Source organism: Oncorhynchus mykiss, chromosome 19 (genome assembly GCF_013265735.2).
Source record: "Oncorhynchus mykiss isolate Arlee chromosome 19, USDA_OmykA_1.1, whole genome shotgun sequence".
Lineage (NCBI taxonomy): Eukaryota > Metazoa > Chordata > Actinopteri > Salmoniformes > Salmonidae > Oncorhynchus > Oncorhynchus mykiss.
This window is the reverse complement of record NC_048583.1, coordinates 50,513,406-50,539,141: the sequence shown is the minus strand read 5'-3', so window position 1 is coordinate 50,539,141 and position 25,736 is coordinate 50,513,406. Positions and strand designations below refer to the sequence as shown.

At 42.4% G+C, this 25,736-nt stretch overlaps 3 protein-coding genes and 1 pseudogene across 5 annotated transcripts in view; 1 reads left to right on the top strand and 3 right to left on the bottom strand.

Moving 5' to 3' along the window:
* LOC110498084 (gastrula zinc finger protein XlCGF57.1) overlaps positions 1-12,910 on the top strand; it is a 37,365-nt gene extending 24,455 nt beyond the window's left edge. Inside the window, exon 4 of the mRNA XM_021574660.2 lies at positions 12,554-12,910. Coding sequence (XP_021430335.1) covers positions 12,554-12,630 — 77 coding nt within the window. The 3' untranslated portion in view covers positions 12,631-12,910. The remainder of the gene's footprint in view (positions 1-12,553) is intronic.
* Positions 9,799-12,201, bottom strand: LOC118936464 (transcription factor Adf-1-like). The gene is made up of 2 exons (XM_036955026.1): positions 11,985-12,201; positions 9,799-11,031 (listed from the first exon to the last, which is right to left on the bottom strand). The coding sequence occupies exons 1-2, from the start codon at positions 12,115-12,117 to the stop codon at positions 10,565-10,567; spliced, it is 600 nt and encodes a 199-aa protein (XP_036810921.1). The 5' UTR covers positions 12,118-12,201; the 3' UTR covers positions 9,799-10,564.
* On the bottom strand, positions 12,779-18,747 carry heatr4 (HEAT repeat containing 4). 3 transcript variants are annotated; one of them, XM_036955024.1, is made up of 15 exons: positions 18,505-18,673; positions 18,261-18,413; positions 17,985-18,188; positions 17,651-17,794; positions 15,722-15,898; positions 15,307-15,476; positions 15,050-15,154; positions 14,806-14,924; positions 14,539-14,719; positions 14,288-14,357; positions 13,923-14,112; positions 13,625-13,703; positions 13,383-13,536; positions 13,143-13,204; positions 12,779-12,900 (listed from the first exon to the last, which is right to left on the bottom strand). In XM_036955024.1, exons 1-15 carry the CDS (start codon positions 18,641-18,643, stop codon positions 12,814-12,816), a joined length of 2,034 nt encoding a protein of 677 aa, XP_036810919.1. In that variant the 5' UTR covers positions 18,644-18,673; the 3' UTR covers positions 12,779-12,813. The 3 variants fall into 3 exon arrangements, 2 of the variants coding, with proteins under 2 accessions (XP_036810919.1, XP_021430332.1); XM_021574657.2 differs by having other exon boundaries at positions 17,985-18,413; positions 18,505-18,747; XR_005037769.1 differs by lacking the exons at positions 12,779-12,900; positions 13,625-13,703 and having other exon boundaries at positions 17,985-18,413.
* Positions 18,748-22,469: 3,722 nt separating this feature from the next.
* Positions 22,470-24,220, bottom strand: LOC118941376 (annotated as a pseudogene).
* Between the last annotated feature and the right edge of the window lie 1,516 nt (positions 24,221-25,736).

Genomic DNA, 25,736 nt, shown 5'->3' with positions numbered 1-25,736 from the left:
ACTTAAGAGGTACTTTAAAGTAGTTTTACACCACTGCGACATTCCACTGGTGATAGAACAGCAGATCAATTCAGCAATAAGACCCGAGGAGGTGTGGTATATGGCCAATACCCGGGGGTGCCTTATTGCTATTATAAACTGGTTATCAACAACAATGTAATTTTCTGTCATACCAGTGGTATGTTTTAAGCAATAAGGCCCCAGGAGGTGTGGTACATTGGCCATCTACCACAAACTCCCAAGGTGCCTTATTGCTATTAGAAACTGGATACCAACGTAATTAGAGCAGTAAAAATGCATACAGTTGAAGTCAGAAGTTTACATACAACTTAGCCAAATACATTTAAACTCAGTTTTCACAATTCCTGACATTTAATCCTAATAAAATGTCCCTGTTTTAGGATCACCACTTTATTTTAAGATTGTGAAATGTCAGAATAATAGTAGTGATTTATTTCAGCTATTATTTCTTTCATCACATCACATTCCTAGTGGGTCAGAAGTTTACATACACTGAATTAGTATTTGGTAGCATTGCCGTTTTTAAATTGTTTAACTAGGATCAAATGTTTCAGGTAGCCTCCCACAATAAGTTGGGTGAATTTTGGCCCATTCCTCCTGACAGAGCTGGTGTAACTGAGTCAGCTTTGTAGGCCTCATTGCTCTCACACGCTTTTTTTCTTCTGCCCACAAATGTTCTATGGGATTGAGGTTAGGGCTTTGTGATGGACACTCCAATACCTTGACTTTGTTGTCCTTAACCATTTTGCCACAACTTTGGAAGTATGCTTGTCCCTTTTTCAGGACCCTGTCTTTCAAAGATAATTTGTAAATATCCAAATAACTTAACAGATCTTCATTGTAAAAGCTTGTTCAATGAACCGTAAACAATTAATGAACATGCACCTGTGGAATGGTCGTTAAGACGCTTACAGACGGTAGGCAATTAAGGTCACAGTTATGAAAACTGACTCTGAACAACACCAAAAGAAAGATGCCCAGGGTCCCTGCTCATCTGCGTGAACGTGCCTTAGGCATGCTGCAAGGAGGCATGAGGACTGCAGATGTGGCCAGAGAAATAAATTGCTATGTCCGTACTGTGAGACGCCTAAGACAGTGCTACAGGGAGAAGAGCAGACCGTCCTCGCAGTGGCAGACCGCGTGTAACAACACCTACACAGGATCGGTACATCCGAACATCACACCTGCGGGACAGGTGCAGGATGGCAACAACAACTTCTCAAAAAACGCACAATCCCTCCATCAGTGCTCAGACTGTCCACAATAGGCTGAGAGAGGCTGGACGGAGTGCTTGTAGGCCTGTTGTAAAGGCAGGTCCTCACCAGACATAACCGGCAACAACGTCGCCTATGGGCACAAACCCACCGTCGCTGGAGCAGTCAGGACTGGCAGAAAGTGCTCTTCACTGACTAGTCGCGGTTTTGTCTCACCGGGGGTGATGGTCGGATTTGCCTTTATCATCGAAGGAATGAGCGTTACACCAAGGCCTGTACTCTGGAGCGGGATCGATTTGGAGGTGGAGGGTCCGTCGTGTCACAACATCATCGGACTGAGCTTGTTGTCATTGCAGGCAATCTCAACGCTGTGCGTTACAGGGAAGACATCCTCCTCCCTCGTGGTACCCTTCCTGCAGGCTCATCCTGACATGCTCATCCTGACATGACCTTCCAGCATGACAATGCCACCAGCCATACTTCTCGTTCTGTGCGTGATTTCCTGCAAGACAGGAATGTCAATGTTCTGCCATGGCCAGCGAAGAGCCCGGATCTCAATCCCATTGAGCACGTCTGGGACCTGTTGGTTCGGAGGGTGAGGGCTAGGGCAATTCCCCCCCAGAAATGTCCGGGAACTTTCATTTGCCTTGGAAGAGTGGGGTAACATCTCATAGCAAGAACTGGCAAATCTGGTGCAGTCCACGAGGAGGAGATGCACTGCAGTACCTAATGCAGCTGGTGGCCACACCAGATACTGACTGTTACTTTTGATTTTGACCCCCCCCCCCTCTTTGTTCAGGGACACATTATTCCTACCGCAAGCTCTGAACCTTGACACCGGATCATCCCAGCTAGCAAGCTGCTATCCGAGTGGCTACTCCTGGCTAACATCTCTGTCCCGAAGCAAGCACAAGCTAGCCTCATCTCCCAGCTCGCCAAAGAGGTCCAGCAGTCAATTCTTGGGCTACAATACCTCTTTTGCCAATTAGCGACGGATGCCCATCTGTTAGCCCCGGCCCGCTAGCTGTCTGAATCGCCGTGTCTCCAGATCGCCTAGTATAGTAGCAACTACAGCTCCTTGACTCATCTAGTGCTACTCATTGGACCCTATGATCACTCGGCTACACATGCCTCTCCCTAAAGTCAATGTGCCTTGTCTATTGCTGTTTTGGTTAGTGATTATTATCTTATTTCACTGTAGAGCCCCCAGCCCTGCCCAACATGCCTTAGATAGCCCTTTTATTCCACCCCCCCACACATGCGGTGACCTCACCTGGCTTAACTGGTGTCTCTAGAGACACAACCTCTCATCGTCACTCAATGCCTTGGTTTACCTCCACTGTACTCATATCCTACCATACCCTTGTCTGTGCATTATGCCTTGAATCTATTATTCCGCGCCCAGAAATATGCTCCTTTTACTTTCCGTTCCAAACGCACTAGACGACCAGTTCTTATAGCCTTGAGCCATACCCTTATCCTACTCCTCCTATGTTCCTCTGGTGATGTAGAGGTTAATCCAGGCCCTGCAGCGCCTAGCTCCTCTCCCATTCTCCCGGCGCTCTCATTTGTTGACTTCTGTAACCGTAAAAGCCCTAGTTTCATGCATGTTAACATTAGAAGCCTCCTCCCTAAGTTTGTTTTATTCACTGCTTTAGCACACTCCCCCAACCCTGATGCCCTAGCAGTGTCTGAATCATGGCTTAGGAAGGCCACCAAAAATCCTAAAATTTCCATCCCTAACTATAACATTGTCCGACAAGATAGAACTGCCAAAGGGGGCGGAGTTGCAATCTCCTGCAGAGATTCCCTGCAGAGTCCTGTCATAATATTCAGGTCTATACCCAAACAGTTCGAGCTTCTACTTTCAAAAATCCACCTTTCCAGAAACAAGTCTCTCACCATTGCCGCTTGTTATAGATCCCCTTCAGCCCCCAGCTGTGCCCTGGACACCATATGTGAATTGATTGTCCCACATCAATCTTCAGAGTTCATACTGTTAGGTGACCTAAACTGGGATATGCACCCTGTCCGTCCTGCAATCAAAGCTAGATGCCCTCAATCTCAAACAAATTATTAAGGAACCTACCGGGTACAACCCTAAATCTGTAACCATAGGCACCCTCATAGATATCCTGACCAACTTGCCCTCTAAATACACCTCTGCTGTCTTCAATCAGCAATTACTGCCTCATTGCCTGCGTGCGTAATGGGTCCTCGTGGTCAAACGACCACCCCTCATCACTGTCAAACACTCCCTAGACACTAGACCCAAACTGTTATAAACCTATATCCATCCTACCCTGCCTTTCTAAAATCTTCGAAAACCAAGTTAACAAACAGATCACCGACCATTTAGAATCCCACCGTACCTTCTCCGCTATGCAATCTGTAATTATTTCGCAACTATGGCCTATTTATTGCCTTACCTCCCTTATCCTACCTCATTTGCACACATTGTGTGTAGACTTTTTCTATTGTATTATTGACTGTGTCATGACGTTTGCCAGTGGGTAGGGTTATGACAGTCATAAATACCTCTTTCCCCCCTTTTCCTCTCTCTACCCTACTGATGTTACATTTGCAAAACCCTTGGTTAACATAGATTCTGGTAATCCGACCATTGAACATATGCGGTGGTACTTAATGAATATGAGGTCAGTTCGGTTGTCATCTGAGACACTCATCAATGATAAGATGACAAACTCTACAGTGGATAGTCTACACATCAGAGTTATCGGATTCACATGGAATTGTTGTTCAATTTAAATGTTTGAATATGAAATTATTCGTGATGGGATGTGATTTTGGGTTTTCATAAGTTAGGGTTCTGCTCAATCAGTGGCCCGCCCCTGTGAACATGGGCTAGAAAACTTTTCAAACACGCCCTCCTCTCCCTTCCTATATAAAGCCTTGACGACAATATAACCTGTTCCGAGGATGTGAGGACGACGGTCCGATGTCAGAATGGTTCAGATAATAACTACAGAACGAAGCCAACATCAGCGTGAGCTTTGGTTGCGAATGGTATGAACTTTGAACTCTTATTCACTACAGAAGTGTGATACCTCCTAGCCATTGAGTTAGCAAACGCAGCTGCAAACGCAGGTTAGGAAGGAACAGACAGAGTATTCCGTCTACCACACAATGACGTTCATACAATGTATCCAATTTACCAGCAGAGACATTCTTCAAAGGACTCGGTTGGGCAACACGGTCTTCCATCTACCACCAACCTACCGACGCGCAGCTCAGAGTAAATATTTATTGCATTTTGCTTTTCCAAATGGGCGGTAATTTAGAATGCATAAGATACTGTATTTACGATAGCACAGCTTCGCCCTTTGTTCCTCAGTCTTCCCGCTCTTTCACTCAAACCCAGCCCCTTTTCTTTTGTGTAACCAGCTGTCATATCTGTTCCGCCCGCTAGTGACGTTTTCCTTTATGACATAATTTGTAATCAAGTTATGATTGAATTATGTGTGTGTAATTCTGTGTGATTAATTAGGTATTTAGTAAATAAATAATTAAACCCAATTTTGTATTGCTGATCCAACTTGTTAGCCAGGGTTCGTGCAGATAACCAAGAATTTACAACTTTCAGATGAGACTGAATTACGATTAATATTGACTGCTATTTATGTAAAATATTACTAGGTCTTTAAGAGAATATTTGGAAGATAACCGCTCTATAAATATTATTTTGTGGTGCCCCGACTCTCTAGTTAATTACATTTACATGATTAGCTCAATCAGGTAACATTAATTACGGAGAAATTATTTTATAGAATGTCATATCACTTAATCCGGCATATACAGTTGTCGTGTCTTTGGCTGTTTGTTTATTACATGTGTAACTTTGTGTTGCACTGCTTTGCTTTATCTTGGCCAGGTCGCAGTTGTAAATGATAACTTGTTCTCAACTAGCCTACCTGGTTAAAAAATACATACATTTAAAAAATCTGTTTTTTGAGCTGGTCATGGGTGCACCTCAGCCACGTTCAAGGTCCTAAACAATATCATAACCGCCATCAATAAAAGACAGTACTTTGCAGCCGTCTTCATCGACCTGGCCAAGGCTTTCGACTATCAATCACCACATTCTTATCGGCAGACTCAATAGCCTTGGTTTCTCAAATTACTGCCTCGCCTGGTTCACCAACTACTTCTCAGACAGAGTTCAGTGTGTGAAATCGGGGGGCCTGTTGTCCGGACCTCTGGCGGTGACAGAGGGCTCAATTCTCAGATGGACTCTTTTCTCTGTATATATCAATTTTGTTGCCGGTGATTCTCTGATCCACCTCTACTCAGACAACAACATTCTGTATACATCCGGCCCTTCTTTGGACACTGTGTTAACAAACCTCCAAACATACCCTTGTAAAACTGACTATCCTACTGTTCCATGACTTTGGCGATGTCATTTACAAAATAGCCCCCAACACTCTACTCAGCAAACTGGATGTAGTCTATCACAATGCCGTCCGTTTTGTCACCAAAGCCCCATGTACTACCCAACACTGACTTGTATGCTCTCATTGGCTGGCCCTCACTACATAGTCGATGCCAAACCCACTGGATCCAGGTCATCTATAAGTCTTTGCTAGGTAAAGCCCCGCCTTATCTCAGCTCACTGGTCACCATAGCAACACACAGGCGCTCCAGCAGGTATATTTCACTTCCAGTTCTCTGATGCCAATGACTGGTACGAATTGCAAAAATCACAGAAGCTGGAGTCTTATATCTCCCTCTCTAACTTTAAGCATCAGCTGTCAGAGCAGCTTACTGATCACTGTACCTGTACACAGCCAATCTGTAAATAGCACACCAAACTACCTCATCCCCATATTGTTATTTATCCTCTTGCTCTTTTGCACCCCAGTATCTCTACTTGCACATCATCATCTGCACATCCATCACTCCAGTGTTAATGCTAAATTGTAATTACTTTGCCTCTATGGCCTATTTATTGCCTTACCTCCCTACTCTTCTACATTTGCACACACTGTACATAGATTTTTATATTGTTACTGACTATACACTTATGTGTAACTCTGTTGTTTTTGTCACACTGCTTTGCTTTATCTTGGCCAGGTCGCTGTTGTGAATGAGAACTTGTTCTCAAGTGGCCTACCTGGTGAAATAAAAAATATTTTATTTGTTATTCACATGTCTGTGGAACTTGTTCAGTTTGTCTCAGTTGTTGAATCTTATGTTCATACAAATATTTACACATGTTACGTTTGCTGAAAATAAAAGCAGTTGACAGGATGTTTCTTTTTTTGCTGAGTGTACAGTTGAAGTCGGAAGTTTACATACACCTTAGCCAAATACATTTAAACTCAGTTTTTCACAATCCCTGTCTTAGGTCAGTTAGGATCACCACTGTATTTTAAGAATGTGAAATGTCAGAATAATAGTAGAGATTTATTTAAGCTTTTATTTCTTTCATCACATTCCCAGTGAGTCAGAAGTTTACATACACTGAATTAGTACTTGGTAGCATTGCCTTTTTAAATTGTTTAACTTGGGTCAAACGTTTCAGGGAGCCTTCCACAAGCTTCCCCCAATAAGTTGGGTGAATTTTGTCCCATTCCTCCTGACAGAGCTGGTGTAACTGAGCCAGGTTTGTCGGCCTCCTTGCTCGCACAGACTTATTCAGTTCTGCCCACAACTTTTCTATAGGATTGAGGTCAGGGCTCTGTGATGGTGACTCCAATACCTTGACTTTGTTGTCCTTTAGCCATTTTGCCACAACTTTGGATGTATGCTTGGGGTCATTGTCCATTTGGAAGAAATATTTGTGACCAAATATATCCACATAATTTTCCTGTCTCATGATGCCATCTATTTTGTGAAGTGCACCAGTTCCTCCTGCAGAAAAGCACCCCCACAACATGATGCTGCCACCCCTGTGCTTCACAGTCAGGATGGTGTTCTTTGGCTTGCAAGCCCCCCCTTTTTCCTCCAAACATAACGATGGTCATTTATGGTCAAACAGTTCTATTTTTGTTTCATCAGACCAGAGGACATTTCTCCAAAAAAGTATGATCTTTGTCCCCATGTGCAGTTGCAAACCGTAGTCTTGGATTTTAATGTAGATTTTGGAGCAGCGGCTTCTTTCTTGCTGAGTAGCCTTTCAGGTTATGTCGATATAGGACTCGTTTTACTGTGGACATAGATACTTTTGTACCCGTTTCCTCCAGCATCTTCACAAGGTCCTTTGCTGCTGTTCTGGGATTGATTTGCACTTTTCGCAACAAAGTACTTTCATCTCTGAGACAGAACTTCCATCCTGAGCGGTGTGACGGCTGTGTGGTCCCATGGTGTTTATACTTGCGTACTATTGTTTGTACAGATGAACGTGGTACCTTCAGGCATTTGGAAATTGCTCCCAAGGATGAACCAGACTTGTGGAGGTCTTGGCTGATTTCTTTTGATTTTTCCCATGTCAAGCAAGGAGGCACTGAGTTTGAAGGTAGGCCTTGAAATACATCCACAATTGACTCAAATAATGTCAATTAGCCTATCAGAAGCTTCTAAAGCCATGACATTTTCTCAAATTTTCCAAGCTGTTTTAAGGCACAGTCAACGTAAACTTCTGACCCACTGGAATTGTGATACAGTGAATTATAAGTGAAATAATCTGCCTGTAAACAATTGTTGGAGAAATGACGTATCGTGCACAAAGTAGATGTCCTAACCGACTTGCCAAAACTATAGTTTGTTAACAAGAAATTTGTGGAGTGGTTTAAAAACAAGTTTTAATGACTCCAACCTAAATGTATGTAAACGACTAAACGACAACTGTATGTATGCATAGAGTACTAGTCAAACGTTTGGACACCTACTCATTCAGTGGTTTTTCTTTAATTTGACTATTTCCTACAATATATAATAGTGAAGACATCAAAACTGTTAAAACAGATTCTTCAAAGTCGCCACCCTTTGCCTTAATGATGCTTGATGGTTTTGCGACAGCACCTGAAGAAACGTTCAAAGTTAATGTCTTAAAGTAATGGACTGTTGTTTCTCTTAAATTATTTGAGCCGTTCTTTCCATAATATGGACTTAGTCCTATTTGGTAAAAGAACATCTTCTGTAAATCACCCCTACCTTGTCCAAACACATTATGAAGGAAAGAAATTCCACAAATGAATAAGGCACACCTGTTAATTGAAATGCATTCCAGGTGACCACCTCATGAACCTGGTTGATTGAAGGCTAGAAGTGTGCAAAGCTGTCAAAGGGTGGCTAATTTGAAGAATCTTAAATATAAAATATTTTGATTTGTTTTACTTATTCTTTGGTTACTACATGAATTCCTACGTGTTATTTCGTCTTCACTATTATTATACAATATAGGAAATAGTCAAATAAAAACCCTGGAATGAGTAGGTGTCCAAACTTGACTGGTACTGTACATTACACAAGAATGATATTTATGGATTATACGACATTTCTCTTTGGTCAACCCAATATTTTATGACTCTAAACCCGCCTGCCCCGCAGATATAACGGTTTAGGAGTCAACCTGCGCAAATCAAACTAAATTGAAAGAGAATAGAAACATTTGTCATTTAGCAGATGCTCTTATCCAGAGTGAGTTAAGTGCTTTGCTCAAGGGCACATCAAATGATTTTTCACATAGCTCTGGGATTTGAACCAGCAAACTTGTTTACTGGCACAACTCTTAACCGCTACTCGCTGCCAGACTGTATATTGTGTGGTGTGCAAAACACAAACGGAACGATATTGAAAACAGAGGGATGGTGAGATGTGTAGAAAAATTAAGTGACAGAAGGAAAACATTCATATCTTTTGGATCAGGCAAGTGGAACAAGTGCCATTCTTTGAAACCAAACATTAGTTTAAATTAGCACAGCAGGGAAGAGATAAACATCCCTTTGTTTGACATTGCTTGTGTCAAACATGATTTTTTTTACACAGGCACTAACTAGTTAGCCTCAATGGAAAAGTAATTGGGGCCACACTCAAATGTTGGTGGGATTTCACAGTATTGAAATTGGAACTAAGAGTGTTTTGATATGACATTTAAGTAGAACTGGAGCCAGCATAATTGTCCTTTAAAACAACTCATGTGCACCTAGTTTTGATTTGCAAAAGGCTACGTGGAACATGACAAGCTCTGCTGTGGCAGCGGATCAAAACCATTACTGCGTATTCATCTGCAGGTAGTTAAAAGCTTAATGACTACAAAGATTAAAATACTCCAAGAGCTGAAGTTACATGGTGGCTGAAAGCCCTCAAAACACTGCCTTTGTCAGTTACCTGTAGCATATGGGCAATTCCACATTGATGCGGACACGCCGATGTTTCACTTTATAATGCATGTGATGCAAAGTTAAACCACAACTATGCACAAGGCCTACTTAATGTCCACTGAAAATGTTACAAAAACACATGACAGCACAGTCATTCTCTTACCAAACTTTACATCTGCAGTGGAAATGGTTTAACTTTTCAATTATTTTTATTTGGACAGACATTTAAGTTTAAAAAAATTGCATACATAACTTGACATACAGAATCAACACCTTAGTGAAATGGGGCAGCATTTAACCACAACTTTTATTAAGCTCAATAACATTCTAAAATGCATGAATGAAATAGCCAACTTCAAAAAGTAAAGACAAAATATAAATTGTCAAAAGAGCAACTATTGCACTAACATGGAGAACATTTACTCAACTGTTTTTATTTTTACAACCAGACTAAAGTATTACAGGAGCAAACTAAATGCATACCTGTATGCATAGCCACGGGAGGTAGTGGTGCTGAAGCACCCCCTAAAATAGAAAAGTAGTGAACTGGGCCTTTACTCGTCCTTTATTAGCCCCCACCCCCAAGCATCATCTCTTGGCTGTATGAATGTGACCAGAGGGTAAGGTGACACTAAACAGACCAACATTGTTACAATATTTTTTTACAAATAAAATTGTAAGTAACAAACCATCTCCATGTGTTCGTATATATAACACATGTATAAAGGGTCTTGGCTAAAAGCAGCCCTTTCCACATATTAGGAGAAAGAAAACATTTTAAACAAAAAAAACAATGTTTCTAGCTTAGTCCGGTTAAGTACTACAGCCCCCTCCTGTCTATCACTACCACACTGAAACATCACCAGTGGGCTCAAACTTGGAAGGTTTGTGTGTGTGTGTAGGGTGAGGGGTTCCAAAGAAGCACTATTGGACACTTTCTCAAGGTAACTAAATGAAAATTGATCAAATGTATTTCCAACAAAATGTTCTGTCCTAAGTAAGTCCAAACTCGTTGATACAAAATATATTTACTGTACAGTTAGGCTAGTCGGTGTCCTCAAATTCAGCATCGTGGAGAAGTTGGTGAAATTTCAGCTTAATTGCACACTTTTTCCTGTAAGGTAACCGCTTGAGGTGAGGGAGTAGGCTCATGAAAAACATCTCATCCTCATTGTCTCCTTGTCCAGCTGTTTGCCAGGAATCTTTCCATGTCATCTCATGTAAGTTGTTGTCCAAAGGTGGTGACATCTTGGTATCAACCACACTTCCATCTAGATCAATCAGGACGTCAGAGGTGCTAGTTGTCTCATCTTTTCCATCATCAAACTCCTCTGTGCTATTGCTGCCGCCAGTTCCTCTACCTCGCTGTATGTATGGGATCAGAAATGCCATTAACTCACTATATCTCCATTTTTTTAGGGCCTTCCCTGTGGCACCACGGATCCGATCTGCTTTCACTTTCCTTGTGAACACATCCCTCAGGTTTCTCCATTTCTTTCGGGCATCTTCCTCTGGAACATAAAAAGAGGATGTCTCTGTTCTGTTCTTAAACTTTCCCTTATGGCTATACCAGTGCTTTATGCATGGTCATTTGGATGAGCCATGTGTTCCCACAAACGTAGTCTTCCAATTTGTTCACCACCTCGTCTAAGTATTTGGTTAGTAGAAACATAGTATTTTGTTCTGCCCAACTGCAACCTTCCACTTAGCCCATATCCAAGCTAGGCCTAAAGATGAGGGATAGGGATGGTGTAGGACTAACCACGCAAATTCATAAACAGCTGGGATGCGTAAAAGCCCCCATCTCTATAGTGTATAATTATGTTGTCACTGGATGAAATGGCTTGCACTGCTCTAGCTATGAGTCTTACGCCAATGTTGACATATTGTTAAATCATTGGATTATATTCTTATACTAACACTGACCGAATCATCGTTAAACTGCTGGTGTAGCAGCCAACATTTTTGTTGGCATTACACTTGTGGTGCAAATCACGAGTGCCCACTCAACTGGTTCACCTCAGGTAGAAAGTTAATGAGTTAGCTAGCTAACGTTAACTAGTAAACAAACCGTGACACACTGCCCCCTGTGGTTAACTAACTTTACACCATATATTGACCACGGCAATCAGCATTACTAATCAATCAACAACGTAGCCAACTATTCCAATGCAATTGACAAGACAATAAAGAGCGATGAACAGTCAATGGTCGCAAACAATTAAACTAACCAGGCAAACAGTAGCTAGCTAGCATAGCCCTGGAAGTTAAACCCAGTGTGAACAATGTTATTCGCTAGAAAATATAGCAAGCTAGTCTACACAATAGTCAGATATGTCAAACGTAATAACTAACGTTAGCGTAGAACAAGTTTAGCTAGTAACGTTAACATTGTTACTCACTTTAACTTAGCTAGCTAGCCAAAATGTATGCTAATGTTCTTAGCTAGTTAATTAGACCATACCTTTCAGTCCCAGTTGTTTACCCACAGCCTTCCATGCATCCGATTTTTTTATCGGGTCTCTATATGAAGTCAAAGTTGAGTTATATAATTCTGGGTAGTCTGAAACCGCGGATATGATTCTTTCTGCAGCCATCCCAAGACTATCTAGTTAGTTATCTAGCTAACCAGGGGCTGGTAGCCAGACCACTGTGAAGTCAGCAAGAATAACTAAGCACTTCCGGGTCGGGGTCACGGATTTTTGGAATGCTTTAGAATGAGTCCATATGCACAATAATCGATGGGCTATATACTGTATTTAAATCTAGAGTTTACACACAGTTGTTGCTTCTATTATTGTGGCCCTTAATCTGTGGAATACCGGTCAGATGCGAATAGAACAAGCATATTGCACTGTACATTGTGGTGTCCATTCTACTAAGGATCACTGTATATCCTCCAGAATCTACATACACAAGCTCATCACAACTATGTGTGTGGCACTGTAATGTGCAATATGTATGTTCCAATATGCATATCAGAGTCATAATCTGACCTACAGTATTTCCCACATATGTTGTTCTCTCTTTCAGAACAATGGTATAGCTCAGCTCCTGGCCTAGGTGACCGGTGGAACAACTGCAAACAGGTTCTGCAGTGGAGGAGCTAACAGCACAGCTCCATCAATAACATCACTACCTGACAGTAAATCAACCTCTTCACAATCCCTTACCACTACATAATCCCCCAATACTACTAAAGCAAACAGTCAACAAATACTGTATTTATTTTATGCGGCCATGGTTATTAAATATTATCTTCATTTTCTTGGAGTGCTGAAGTTTCTCCACTGTCACACGATGGAGTGTTGATGATCTTGATAAGCAGATGAAGAGGATTTGTTGACAGGGCTTGATTCAAGCGTACATTTAGAGGAGGACTACAGAGAAAGGGGGAGTTCTGTTAATTTACAACATCCACCTTAACGGTTTGTTTTAATCCTGGTTATGATTTATTCATGTCATTTGTAAAATACATATTTGTTTTGTAAGTAATTGCTTGTTTTAATAGTAGCTGTTCGTTTTATATAATAAATCAATTTAGCTTAAAATAAAGTGTACATTTCAAACTGGTTTGTTCTCTAGTTCTGCAACAAGACTAGGAATTCAGGACAGGGAATACCTGAGTCACAGAGGAATCTGAGGAGTGAGTCGGCCTTACTGTGGAAGGGCAATGTTTAATTCCTAGAAAAAGACAATGCCCACAATGGTTTCATGTTACCTTCTTCAAAAATTATATTCATCACAGTCAGAAAACTGCATATACTGTAACTGTGGGAAATAAGGCTCTAATTCACTGCACATCAAGATTTACATTAAATATTTAACTCAGCTTAACACACCATAGTAGTCCATCACTCACTGTTGTAGCGTTCCTGCAGCAGCTGTGATATTGGTGTAGTGTCCGGCCGGCTCTCATTTACCAGATACTTCCTCTGTTGCTGGTACATGTTCTCCAGCTTCTCCATCAACAGCACTTTGTCTGTGATGATGCTCTTGGTGCATAGCCTCTGAACCTGCAAACCAGGAGGACGGAACTGATGGCCCTCAGTTTGCAACCAAAACACAAGTGCCTTTCCATGGCTAACCTTGAAACACATTTACCTGATCTTTGATTTTGTGGACCATGCCCCTGTCTCCATCAATACTGTAGCCATAGTTTTTGAGGAGCCCCTGTATATGCCTTGTAGACAAAAAACTTTTTTTTTGTTTATAATGTTATGGACATAGATACATAGATAAACACTCATACCTTTAAAGCTAACACAGATGTGGCATGACATTATATCCCACTGGGCACACACTGATTAAATCAACTTTGTGATGTGGCACCAACGTGGAATAGACAATGAATTGACGTCTGTGCCCAGTGGGATGGATTTTGATCTAAACTCTGACTCACCTATGGACCTGGGGGTGGGGTTCCAGTACAAACCTCTCCTGTAGGAGGTTCTGCAGCTCTGGTCCCTTCACTTTAAGGATCTTTAGGGCCTGGCAGGCGGCGATGCGTACCTGGGGTTTCTCCTCATGATGTAAAGCCCAGAGGAGGTGGTCCTGGAGAGTCGGCGTGAGGCAACCTATCTTCCCTAAAGCTAACAAACAATTGCAGTGTCTCGACACATTCACACATCTGCTTTCTGACACTAAACTTATACTGTATATTTATATACACTATCACAGAAAGTTGCATATCTAGTGCAGTTGCAGCTTCACACTGTCATTACAATATCCACTCTGTTGGCCAGTGGTCATCACCATGCTGCTTACCACTGATTGCAACAACTTTAACCTCCCATGCTGGGTCATTCTGTGTTAGCTGAATCAGCTGATTCAAGACCTAAAACCAAAAAGTAAAGACAAGGATTTTTCTCACCAGAAGTCCATAGTCTATCTATATTGAAGTGATATTGCCAAAGAAGACGTGGTTTATAGGATATATTGGCATGAGTATTAGGCACAAGACAAAGTCGAGACAAACATTGTATGCAAACTGCTGCCTCTCCTCAATCCTTTCTCACCATGCTGTACTTCATAATTAGAGCTGCAGCAGTCAGACAGGCCTGTTTCCTCACGGCCACAAAGTTGTCATTGAAACATTTCAGGAAGGGTGGCAGCAGCTTGGCAGTCATGATCTGTAGATGAGCTATGAGGATGAGAGCTTCCACCCTCCAGGAGGCAGGACCTTCCTCAAGCTTCATTCTAAAACAGCCAATGGGTGAGGTTTTAGGAAGAGTGAGATGCTCTCTAATCAGCTCATTAGTGATCACCAAATGCCAGTCTGGTACCTCAGCTCGTTGTGCACATCTCTTCCCATTCCTAGTTTCCCCAGGGCCTGGGCTGCAGCCTGCTTCACGTTACCACTCCAGTCATTCCACATCAGGTAGATCAACTTGTTTGCAAGGTCCTACAAAATATAATTTCTAATGAGTACATAATCACATATCAATATCATAATTTAGGTTTGATTTGAGACACCAAATAAATCACAGAATTAGGGACTCAAGAAATCTATGCGATTGCAAGAGACACCTTATTAATTGGTCCTTTCAATTGGGAGATAGTGTTGCAAGCCAAGAGTCTGGTCCTCCAGTTGGCACAATTCAACTCCTCAGCCAGCAGAGAGCGAACTAGAGTCTAAAGAAAAATGTTAAGCCCAGAAAAAGGACATTTCAGATATCATGGATTTGTGATTAAACAGAAGAACACAGGCTAATAGTGCTTGCCCCAATGACTGGGTATATCATTTAGTTGAAGCAAGTTAAGGGGAACAAATTTGAGTTACGCACTGTCTTGCTACTGATGCTGGCAAGTAGAGCGGCTGACTGTTTATTATCTGTGTGAACCTCACTGACGAAGTGCTGGGAGAGAAGTCTCTGAATGACTGGCCGACTGTAATCCCCCTCCACGGCCAGGCACTGCGCTGCCACCCAGCTGTCTGCACCTACACCTGCAGAGTCTGACACAAAACACTACACTCTTCATTTGATGTCAGTGAAATGCAATTCATCCTGAATAATAAACCCATACATAAGTTATTTATTTAAAGTATTGGTGTTACATTTACGGTTTATATTCCATTCAGATGTGAGTATTCACACAGACAGTATGGGTCTTGGTGTTAGAACGTAGTTGCACCTCTTGTTTTTCCCTAAGGTATATGTCGTTACAATGTACTCCAAAATCAATACAACCTGACGTAACCTTGATGTAGTGCATTGCAGAGGATTACACGGGCTCGGGAGTCTGGCGTCCCCATGGCGTACTGGCACACTGCTGCTGCCATCTGAACTCTCTTCACAGGGTCGTCCAGAGCTAGGAGAAGAAGAGGCTGGAGCTCCTGAGGAACTGGCTGGATGTCCCGCACACGGCCATACTGACCTGGGGGGAGTTTCCCAAAAACAAGTGCTATGTATGTTTTGTCCTTGTCCACTATATGTGCACATAAAGTTGAAGTCAGACGTTTACATAAACTAGTTTTAATGACTCCAACCTAAGTGTTTCAACCACTCCACAAATTTCTTGTTAATTAACAAACTATAGTTTTGGCAAATTGGTTAGGACATCTACTTTGTGCATGACACAAGTCATTTTTTCAACAATTGTTTACAGACAGATTATTTCACTTATAATTCACTGTATCACAATTCCAGTGGGTCAGAAGTTTACATACACTAAGTTGACTGTGCCTTTAAACAGCTTGGAAAATTCCAGAAAATGATGTCATGGCTTTAGAAGCTTCTGGTAGGCTAATTTACATAATTTGAGTCAATTGGAGGTGTACCTGTGGATGTATTTCAAGGCCTACCTTCAAACTCAGTGCCTCTTTGCTTGACATCATGGGAAAATGAAAAGAAATCAGCCAAGACCTCAGAAAAAAAATTGTAGACCTCCACAAGTGTGGTTCATCCTTGGGAGCAATTTCCAAAAGCCTGAAGGTACCACGTTCATCTGTACAAACAATAGTACGCAAGTATAAACACCATGGGACCACGCAGCCGTCATACCGCTCAGGAAGGAGATGCATTCTGTCTCCTAGAGATGAACGTACTTTGGTGCGAAAAGTGCAAATCAATACCAGAACAGCAAAGAACCTTGTGAAGATGCTGGGGGAAACGGGTACAAAAGTATCTATATCTATAAGTCCTATATCGACATAACCTGAAAGGCTGCTCAGCAAGGAAGAAGCCACTGCTCCAAAATCGCCATAAAAAAGCCAGACTACGGTTTGCATCTGCACATGGGGACAAAGATCATACTTTTTTGGAAAAAAACTGTTTGGCCATAATGACCACTGTTATGTTTGGAGGAAAAAGGGTGAGGCTTGCAAGATGAAGAACACCATCCCAACCCGGGGATGGCATCATCACGGGGATGCACGGGGAAGCACGGGGATGGCATCATCAGGTTGTGGGGGTGCTTTTCTGCAGGAGGGACTGGTGCACTTCACAAAACATCATGAGGAGGAAAATGATGTGGATATATTGAAGCAACATCGCAAGACATCAGTCAGGAAGTTAAAAGCTTGGTCGCAAATGGTTCTTCCAAATGGACAATGACCCCCAAGCATACTTCCAAAGTTGTGGCAAAATGGCTTAAGGACAACAAAGTCAAGGTATTGGAGTGGCCATCACCTCAAACCCATAGACAATTTGTGGGCAGAACTGAAAAAGTGTGTGTGAGCAAGGAGGCCTGCAAACCTGACTCAGTTACACCAGCTCTGTCAGGAGGAATGGGCCAAAATTCACCCAATTTATTGTGGGAAGCTTGTGGAAGACTCCCTGAAACGTTTGAACAAAAGTTAAACAATTTAAAGGCAATGCTACCAAATACTAATTGAGTGTATGTAAACTTCTGACCCACTGGCAATGTGATGAAAGAAATAAAAGCTGAAATAAATAATTCTCTACTATTATTCTGACATTTCACATTCTTAAAAGAAAGTGGTGATCCTAACTGGCCTAAAACAGGGGATTTTTACTAGGATTAAATGTCAGGAATTGTGAAAAACTGAGTTTAAATGTATTTGGCCACGGTGTATGTAAACTTCCGACTTCAACTGTACTCACACACAATTACCAAAACAAATGAAAAAAGATGAGTTGAGAGATGACGCAATCTATTACATGTCACCTGCATCTGTGGGATGTTGCTTTTCCCTCGGTCTGTTCACTGCCCCTGATGCACAAGTGGCTATGGCTGACAGGCGAACATGGTAGTGCAGGTCTTTAAGGGCCCTCTTTAACCCTTCAATAGTCACACTCTGCCAGGTGATCTCTAGAACAGGAAGGACCAGCCTCCTCAGGTTAAAGACAAACTGAAGTAGTTAATGAAGTAACAATATACAGTAACTTTGGAGTATATCCGGGCATGCTGTAGTGTAACGATGTGAAATAAATTAGGCTTAACAGCACAGTGATAGACAAATGCTTAGAGAACATCAATATTGAATGACAAGAAGACCTACTGATCTTCCAGGCACTCCTCCATCCCTCCACTGCGTAACGTAAGGAGGAGAGCTCGGCCATAGGGTTGTAGTGGGGTTGCTGTCTGGGCGCCTCTGTGTCCTTCCCGCTGTAGTCAGGCGGTCTCAGACCCAACTCTGTGGCATAGTCAGCAGTGGTAGGCAGGTCCACCCACCGCCGAGTACCTTTCTCCACCCGTCGCATTCCTACCCAATGGAATTTTAATGAGTAAAATCGTGCTTTAACAGGGGTTGCATTTATTTGGTTAAAGCCCCAACCTTGTGTCTCATTGTGCATGGTTTCTGCTTTTGTCCACTTATCTGGACCACAGGGGAAAAAGTCTTGAAGGTTCTTTTGGTACTCTGAATTGTTGTCCATGATGATGCGATCGTGGTTCCGTGGATCTCGCTGATGTACCTGTTTGGCTATTCCTGCAACATGCAAAGTCAAGGAAATGTGATGTAGATCAATAACCAATATAGAAAATACTATTTCAGTTGCATGTGTATTGAGAAGTTGTACCAGAAAATATCTCCTGTTCAAAGTTATTCTCTGTGTGCAAGACATGGCTTCCAGCACGGGGGTTGAGGCTATCCTGAAGACGAGGAGGTTGAGGGGTTTCAATGTGCTTGACTGCTACAGTGTTGGCAGTCTGGTTCATACCCCCAGGCTCATCAGAACATGCAGGGGGAAGAGAGTAGCCCTGCACCCTGCAGCAGGTATGTCAAGTGAAAATAGAGATCAGTGATATAAAACTGTGAATACAAATTCTGATGATCTACACATTATAGAAACTCACATAAAACATCAACTTTAGTGCATTAGACACTATTTGTTTGAGGCGTAAAACTGACTGGGGACTCAATAAGTCAACATTAAATATTACGGTAGGTTTTGTCTCCTTGCCTGTAGTATACTGGAAGAGGTGTCTCAGCCTTGTGGCTCTGAAGAGCCTGCTGCTTCTCAGTCTGCTTGTGGAGATCTTGGTAACTGCATAAATCCTCCTCACAGATGGGCTCCTCATTGACTAGATCTGTGGCGCTGGCTGAACCATACTGACTCCTCAGCAGTGACTGCAGCCGAGTCTTATTCTGGCACTGGTTTGGAATCTGTTGACTCACTATCCACTGGGCTGTGGTCTTGGTCAGCTTCTTTAGCACAAACTCATCCCAGTGGCAGCTCTTTAAACGGTCCTCCCTACCTTCTGTAGATGCTTCCTTGAGACAGTTGTAAACATTAGAAACTCCTCGTAGTCCTGTCCTTTTAAAGGAATCCAAGAGCCCCCCCTGGTGACTAGGGAGTGTAAAGGAGTCTTTAGCAGTCAATGGCGCAAGATGGGATATTTGTAATTCAGGGAGCATAGAGGGAGGGTCTCTGAAGCCTCTGTTCTTGGCAGGATCCTGAGGTGAAGGATGAAGGGGGATACCTTTCATTGATTTTATCCCTGTGCTCTTCGGCTTGGGACTTGGTGCCAGAGGTCCAGAGGCATTGAAAAGCCAGTGGAAGTCAGCTTGACTGTAAGGTATACTGTCTGACCCCATCTCCCATATAACATCTTTGGAGAAGGTGAGACCGCAGGTGGCATTGTTGAGGAGTTGTCTGTAGAGCTGCTGGCCTTTCAGATTTTGTAGACAGCCCACCTTTGATTTGGTGCGTTTTACCAAATCCATGCTGCTTAATGTATCCTCTTGGGGAACAAACCATTCAGAATTTTTTTTTACATAAATAAATTGTGTGAAATTCAAAAAGCCTCACATTGCTAGGTTCATATGTTGCTGAGTGGATAAAATACCATAAAAGGATGCATAAAATCTCTTTTTAAGGAATAATGTAAATCGCATCTTGAGCCTGCTAATCAGCCCACTTAAATTATAAGTATAAGATGCATGTTTCAAACCATAACATTTCAAACCATAAAAAGCCTAAACACTTACCTGCATATTTTGTTGTCTGTCCGTATACCTGTTGTCGTAAACAAAATACTAGGTCTAAAATAAATATATATATATATATATATATATATATATATATATATATATATATATATATATATATATATATATATATATATATATATATATATATATATATATATATATATATATATATATATATATATATATATATATACATATACACACACATATACACACACACACAGTGGGGAGAACAAGTATTTGATACACTGACAATTTTGCAGGTTTTCCTACTTACAAAGCGTGTAGAGGTCTGTAGTTTTTATCATAGGTACACTTCAACTGTGAGAGACGGAATCTAAAACAGAAATCCAGAAAATCACATTGTATGATTTTTAAGTAATTCATTTGCATTTTATTGCACTCTTGCACTCTCACAACTAGTGGTCGACCGATTATGATTTTTCAACGCCGATACCGATTATTGGAGGACCAAAAAATTGCCGATACCGATTAATCGGCCGATTATTATTTTTTTATTTGTAATAATGACAATTACAACAATACTGAATGAACACTTATTTTAACTTAATATAATACACCATTAAAATCAATTTAGCCTCAAATAAATAAGGAAACATGTTCAATTTGGTTTAAATAATGCAAAAACAAAGTGTTGGAGAAGAAAGTAAAAGTGCAATATGTGCCATGTAAAAAAGCTAACGTTTATGTTCCTTGCTCAGAACATGAGAACATATGAAAGCTGGTGGTTCCTTTTAACATGAGTCTTCAATATTCCAAGGTAAGAAGTTTTATAGGACTATTTCTCTCTATACCATTTGTATTACATATACCTTTGACAATTGGATGTTCTTATAGGCACTTTAGTATTGCTAGTGTAACAGTATAGCTGCCGTCCCTCTCCTCGCCCCTACTTGGGCTCGAACCAGGAACACATCGACAACAGCCACCCTCAAAGCATCGTTACCCATCGCTCCACAAAAACCGTGGCCCTTGCAGTGCAAGGGGAAGAGCTACTCCAAGTCTCAGAGCGAGTGACGTTTGAAACGCTATTAGCGTGCACCCCACTAACTAGCTAGCCATTTCACAGCGGTAACACCAGCCTAATCTCGGGAGTTGATAGGCTTGAAGTCATAAACAGTTCGATGCTTGAAGCATTGCGAAGAGCTGCTGGCAAAACGCACGAAAGTGCTGTTTGAATGAATGCGTACGAGCCTGCTGCTGCCTACCATTGCTCAGTCAGACTGCTCTATCAAATCATAGACTCAATTATAACATAATAACATACAGAAATACGAGCCTTTGGTCATTAATATGGTCGAATCCGGAAACTAATTTCAAAAACAAAACGTTTATTCTTTCAATTAATAAATACCGTTCCGTATTTTATCTAACGGGTGGCACCCTAGGTCTAAATATTCCTGTTACATTGCACAGCCTTCAATGTTATGTCATAATTACATAAAATTCTGGCAAATTAGTTCGCAATGAGCCAGGTGGCCCAAACTGTTGCATATACCCTGACTCTGTTGCGAGAGAAGTGACACAATTTCCCTAGTTAAAAGAAATTCATGTTAGCAGGCAATATTAACGAAATATGCAGGTTTAAAATATATACTTGTGTATTGATTTTAAGAAAGGCATTGATGTTTATGGTTAGGTACACGTTGGAGCAATGACAGTCCTTTTTAGCAAATGCTCACCACATCGATGATATGCAACGCAGGACACGCTAGATAAACTAGTAATATCAACCATGTGTAGTTAACTAGTGTACCGATCGTTGTCCTCCTCAGATGAGGAATAGGAAGGATCAGACCAAAACGCAGCGTGGTAAGTGTCCATGTTAATTTTAATAAATTAACTGAACACTGCAATAACCAAAAAACAACAAAGAGAGTGAACGAAACGAAACAGTTCTGTAAGGTGAAGACACACAACAGAAAACAACTACCCACAAACACAGGTGGGAACAGGCTACCTATTTATGGTTCTCAGAGACAACAATTGACAGCTGCCTCTGATTGGGAACCATACCAGGCCAAACACATTGAAATACAGCACAGAACAAAACAATAGAATTGAAAAACATAGAATGCCCACCCCAACTCACACCCTGACCAAACCAAAATAGAGACCTAAAAAAGGATCTAAGGGGAGGACGTGACAACTAGTGATTATGATTGATTGATTGTTTTTTTATAAGATAAGTTTAATGCTAGCAAGCAACTTACCTTGGCTTCTTACTGCATTCGCGTAACAGGCAGGCTCCTCGTGGAGTGCAATGTAAGGCAGGTGGTTAGAGCGTTGGACTAGTTAACAGTAAGGTTGCAAGATTGAATCCCCGAGCTGACACGGTAAAAATCTGTTGTTCTGCCCCTGAACAAGGCAGTTAACCCACTGTTCCTAGGCAGCCATTGAAAATAAGAATGTGTTCTTAACTGACTTGCCTCGTTAAATAAAGGTGTAACAAAAATAAAAAATCGGCCCAATCGGTGTCCAAAAATACAGATTTCCGATTGTTATGAAAACTTGAAATGGACCCTAATTAATCCGCCATTCCGATTAATCGGTCGACCTTTACTCACAACCTCCTTATTTGGAATATATTGTAACCGAATCAGTCAAATGTCTCTTGGCCCCTCAGAGTGAGGTTTCCAGGCAGGTGGATCCCTGGCCGACAAAGTAGCGCCGCACCTCTGTGGTGGAGTCACCACTACAACAGCACTCGGGCCGGTGAGGACGGGGAAGAAGTGTGCGTCTCGGAATGTGGGCGGTCTCTCATTGAGAGCCAGCTGGCTTGAGGCTCCTCCACAGGCCCACGGTGTGCAGAGATCCGTACATGCGGCACAGTGAGAAGCGTGAGTTGTCCAGGGATAGAACAAGACATGACGGGAGAAGACGGAGGAACAGCTGGAGCTGGTGGTGGCCCGCCTCTGTCCAACCTCGCTCTGAAGCTGGCAGCAGTGCTCACAGTCCTGCACCAGCATGCTATAGCTCTGGGCTGGGTGGCTGTCCAGCAGGAAGTAGTTGGTGGACCTGGTATCTTCAGCTGTACCAGAGTCTGAAGACGCCATGTTAATCAGCATGGCCTCTGAGTAGCTGGGGTACAACTGGCAGTTGGAAAGGATGTGTCACGCCAACTCAGGGCTATCCACTGTATCTACCCGAGGGAGAACTCTCCTCAGAGAGGATGTGCCACTCCAGCTCAGTGCTATCCACTGTATCTACCCGAGGGAGAACTCTCCTCAGAGAGGATGTGCCACTCCAGCTCAGGGCTATCCACTGTATCTACCCGAGGGAGAACTCTCCTGATGGAAACCTCCTCTATTGGAGAGGGGCTGTTGTGGCTGTCCTCCAGCCCAAAGAGCTTCTCAACATGGTAGTGCACAAAGGCTGTACGGTACTCTATAAGCACTCTCAGGGGCCAGGACAGAATGAGAAGAGCAGTGAACCAGAACGACACCTGAGAAGTATACCAGGGCAACCGGTAAGGTTCCATGTAGGCTATCAAATGCTCTGTAAAGTTCACATTTTTCAGTTGCAACCCTTCTCGAGCCTCCATGTAGTAATTTAAACCCTCAATCTCTGAGAAGAACCTGGCACGTTGGTTGAGGTAATTATTTTCTGGTCCAGCCCCAGCAAAACTGAAGCACTTGTTGAAACAAAGTTTTGTTGCCGGGTGGCTCTCCAGTCCACGTAGATCCCGTGAGACGTCCCACATACCACAGCGACTGTATTCAAACTCTCCCTCACCCTCGTGTGTGTTGACCCGCTCATGGTAGACCTGGGTGGTGGTGTAGGCTTTCCCGATCTGGTAGCAGGTCACCTGTCTGGTCCTCTGAACAAAATGGCCTTCCACCAAACACACGGACGGGCTTTTTGCATCCTCAATAGGCACTCATACACGCTATCCACATCAGCCTTACAATGTAGCTGACTGCGAGCCCAGCAGTGCCAACACTCTACCAGGTAGACAACATAGAGCATGAACAGGAAGGCAAGAGGGATTAACACATAGCTGTCAGAGCAGGGGCTGTCATGGTAAATCATAGCGCCTCCTCCCATGCCAACCTCCTTGATTGAGGAAATGGAGGTCAGGAGGTGACGGATGAGTCGAAGCTGAGCTTGGTGACTCGGGTGAGCTGGCACCAAGCCACAGCGCCCAGGCAACTGTACATTAGCAGGGAGAGCAGAAGGCACCGACAGAAGAGCAGAAGGCACCGACAGAAGAGCAGAAGGCACCGACAGAAGAGCAGAAGGCACCGACAGTGGGACTCTGGACACATACAGGCACTCAAGGACTGCTTCACAGGCCGCTGATGCAGAAAAAGAGAGGAGGAAAAAGAGAAACAGCGTGAGAAAAAAGCTTACGTACAATCTTTTCAAAGTTAGAGTATTGTATGGCAAAAGGCTGCATTTAAATAACTTTTAGCAGTGTGATTAAAAGGAGAACGTGGTTTGAAGAACTTACAGAATTCACCAGGGAATCTAATAAAAGTACAACAGTTTATTTACATTTCTACTTTCCTGTGACACTATGTCTGATGAATCAGTTCGATGATATGGCTGTGTTTAAGGCTCGCTGGATCACAATGTAGTCTATTTGATATTTACCTATACAGGTTGAAAGGTTTTTAACGGGGCAGAAAGCAACAGTGTCACATGAATAATAGATCTACAGTACCACATGAAAGAGAATGGTAAAACATGATGAAAATGCCAATGAGCCTAAAAAATGGCACTGATCCAATTTTGCTGTGGGCAAATGAACATGACATGGCTGTAATGTGCTGAGCTTTTCCAAACTCAGAATGCAGTAAATGAGGTTGGAGCGATAGCATGTAGGTCACGTGAATGTAATTTAATTAGGCTATGCTGCAATGGGAACAGCTGCTGATCACATTAGCTCAATGTACAACTAACATTTGTCCCAAAATCCTCCCTCAACTGTATTTTCAGTCCCCCTATGTTTCTGCTAACGTGTCAAGCATCTTTGCATGGGTTACAGAAAGCATGCACCATGTCCAACAAGGCATGTGTATCCTCAATCCCAGTGACTCGTTAAATAATCTATGACCTCAGACGGCTGCTAAAATGAACGTTGACTTTCTATACGAAACTTGACCACAACAGAATCAAAACACACAAGTCATCGGATCACACATTCTGTGTGCCCCATTTCTGCTGAGTGTCAAGTGAACAGTTCAGTGCAGCAACCCGTCTTTGAAAGTGCTCACATTTGCAATTCTGACTGCCAACGAAATGTCTCCTCTTCAGCAGGGGCATTCTCACCAAGTTTCTCTATTTTGTTCCAGTACAATGAGTCAGACCTAAGGCTACTGGCCAGAACATTACAAATAGGCAGGGTTAACTTAGTTATACTTTGTCTTGTTGTATTCAGCTAATTACGGTCCTTCAGGTATCTATAGCCATTCACCCATGAAGATCCATTGACAACATAGTGGAAGCGTCATTGTGGTCTTTTCAGCTCTCAGAATTAGTGTTGCTTCATGCAAGAAACGTCTCATTAACTGATATGTGCTCAAAGGAGAGCTCAGTCAGCAATGACTCATGAGTCAATCATCAGTCAACTTGGTTCCAATAACAGTGGTTCCCAACCAGGGGTACTAGGACCCCTAGGGGTACTTCGTTTATCCACAAGGGGTACTTGAGAAGACTCATGAGACCATAGGGCCTACTAGTAAAATGCACATGAGGTGGCACAGTACTTCTGGGGTACTCTGGCCAGATCAAAATTCAGTTTGTGGTACAGTAACAGAACATAATGTGTTACTGGTAAAGTGTTTCACATGA

What these genes read in the sequence shown, in the direction of transcription:
- heatr4 (XM_021574657.2), bottom strand. Translation starts at nt 18,643, where the DNA reads ATGAACCAGACTGCCAACACTGTAGCAGTCAAGCACATTGAAACCCCT. An exon ending in TAATTATGAAGTACAGCATG is followed by an intron (nt 14,358 to 14,538) that starts GTGAGAAAGGAT and finishes TTTTGGTTTTAG; the next exon opens with GTCTTGAATCAGCTGATTCA. An exon ending in TAAAGTTGTTGCAATCAGTG is followed by an intron (nt 14,113 to 14,287) that starts GTAAGCAGCATG and finishes ATTGTTTGTTAG; the next exon opens with CTTTAGGGAAGATAGGTTGC.
- LOC118936464 (XM_036955026.1), bottom strand. Translation starts at nt 12,117, where the DNA reads ATGGCTGCAGAAAGAATCATATCCGCGGTTTCAGACTACCCAGAATTA. An exon ending in TAAACAACTGGGACTGAAAG is followed by an intron (nt 11,032 to 11,984) that starts GTATGGTCTAAT and finishes TTTATGTTCCAG; the next exon opens with AGGAAGATGCCCGAAAGAAA.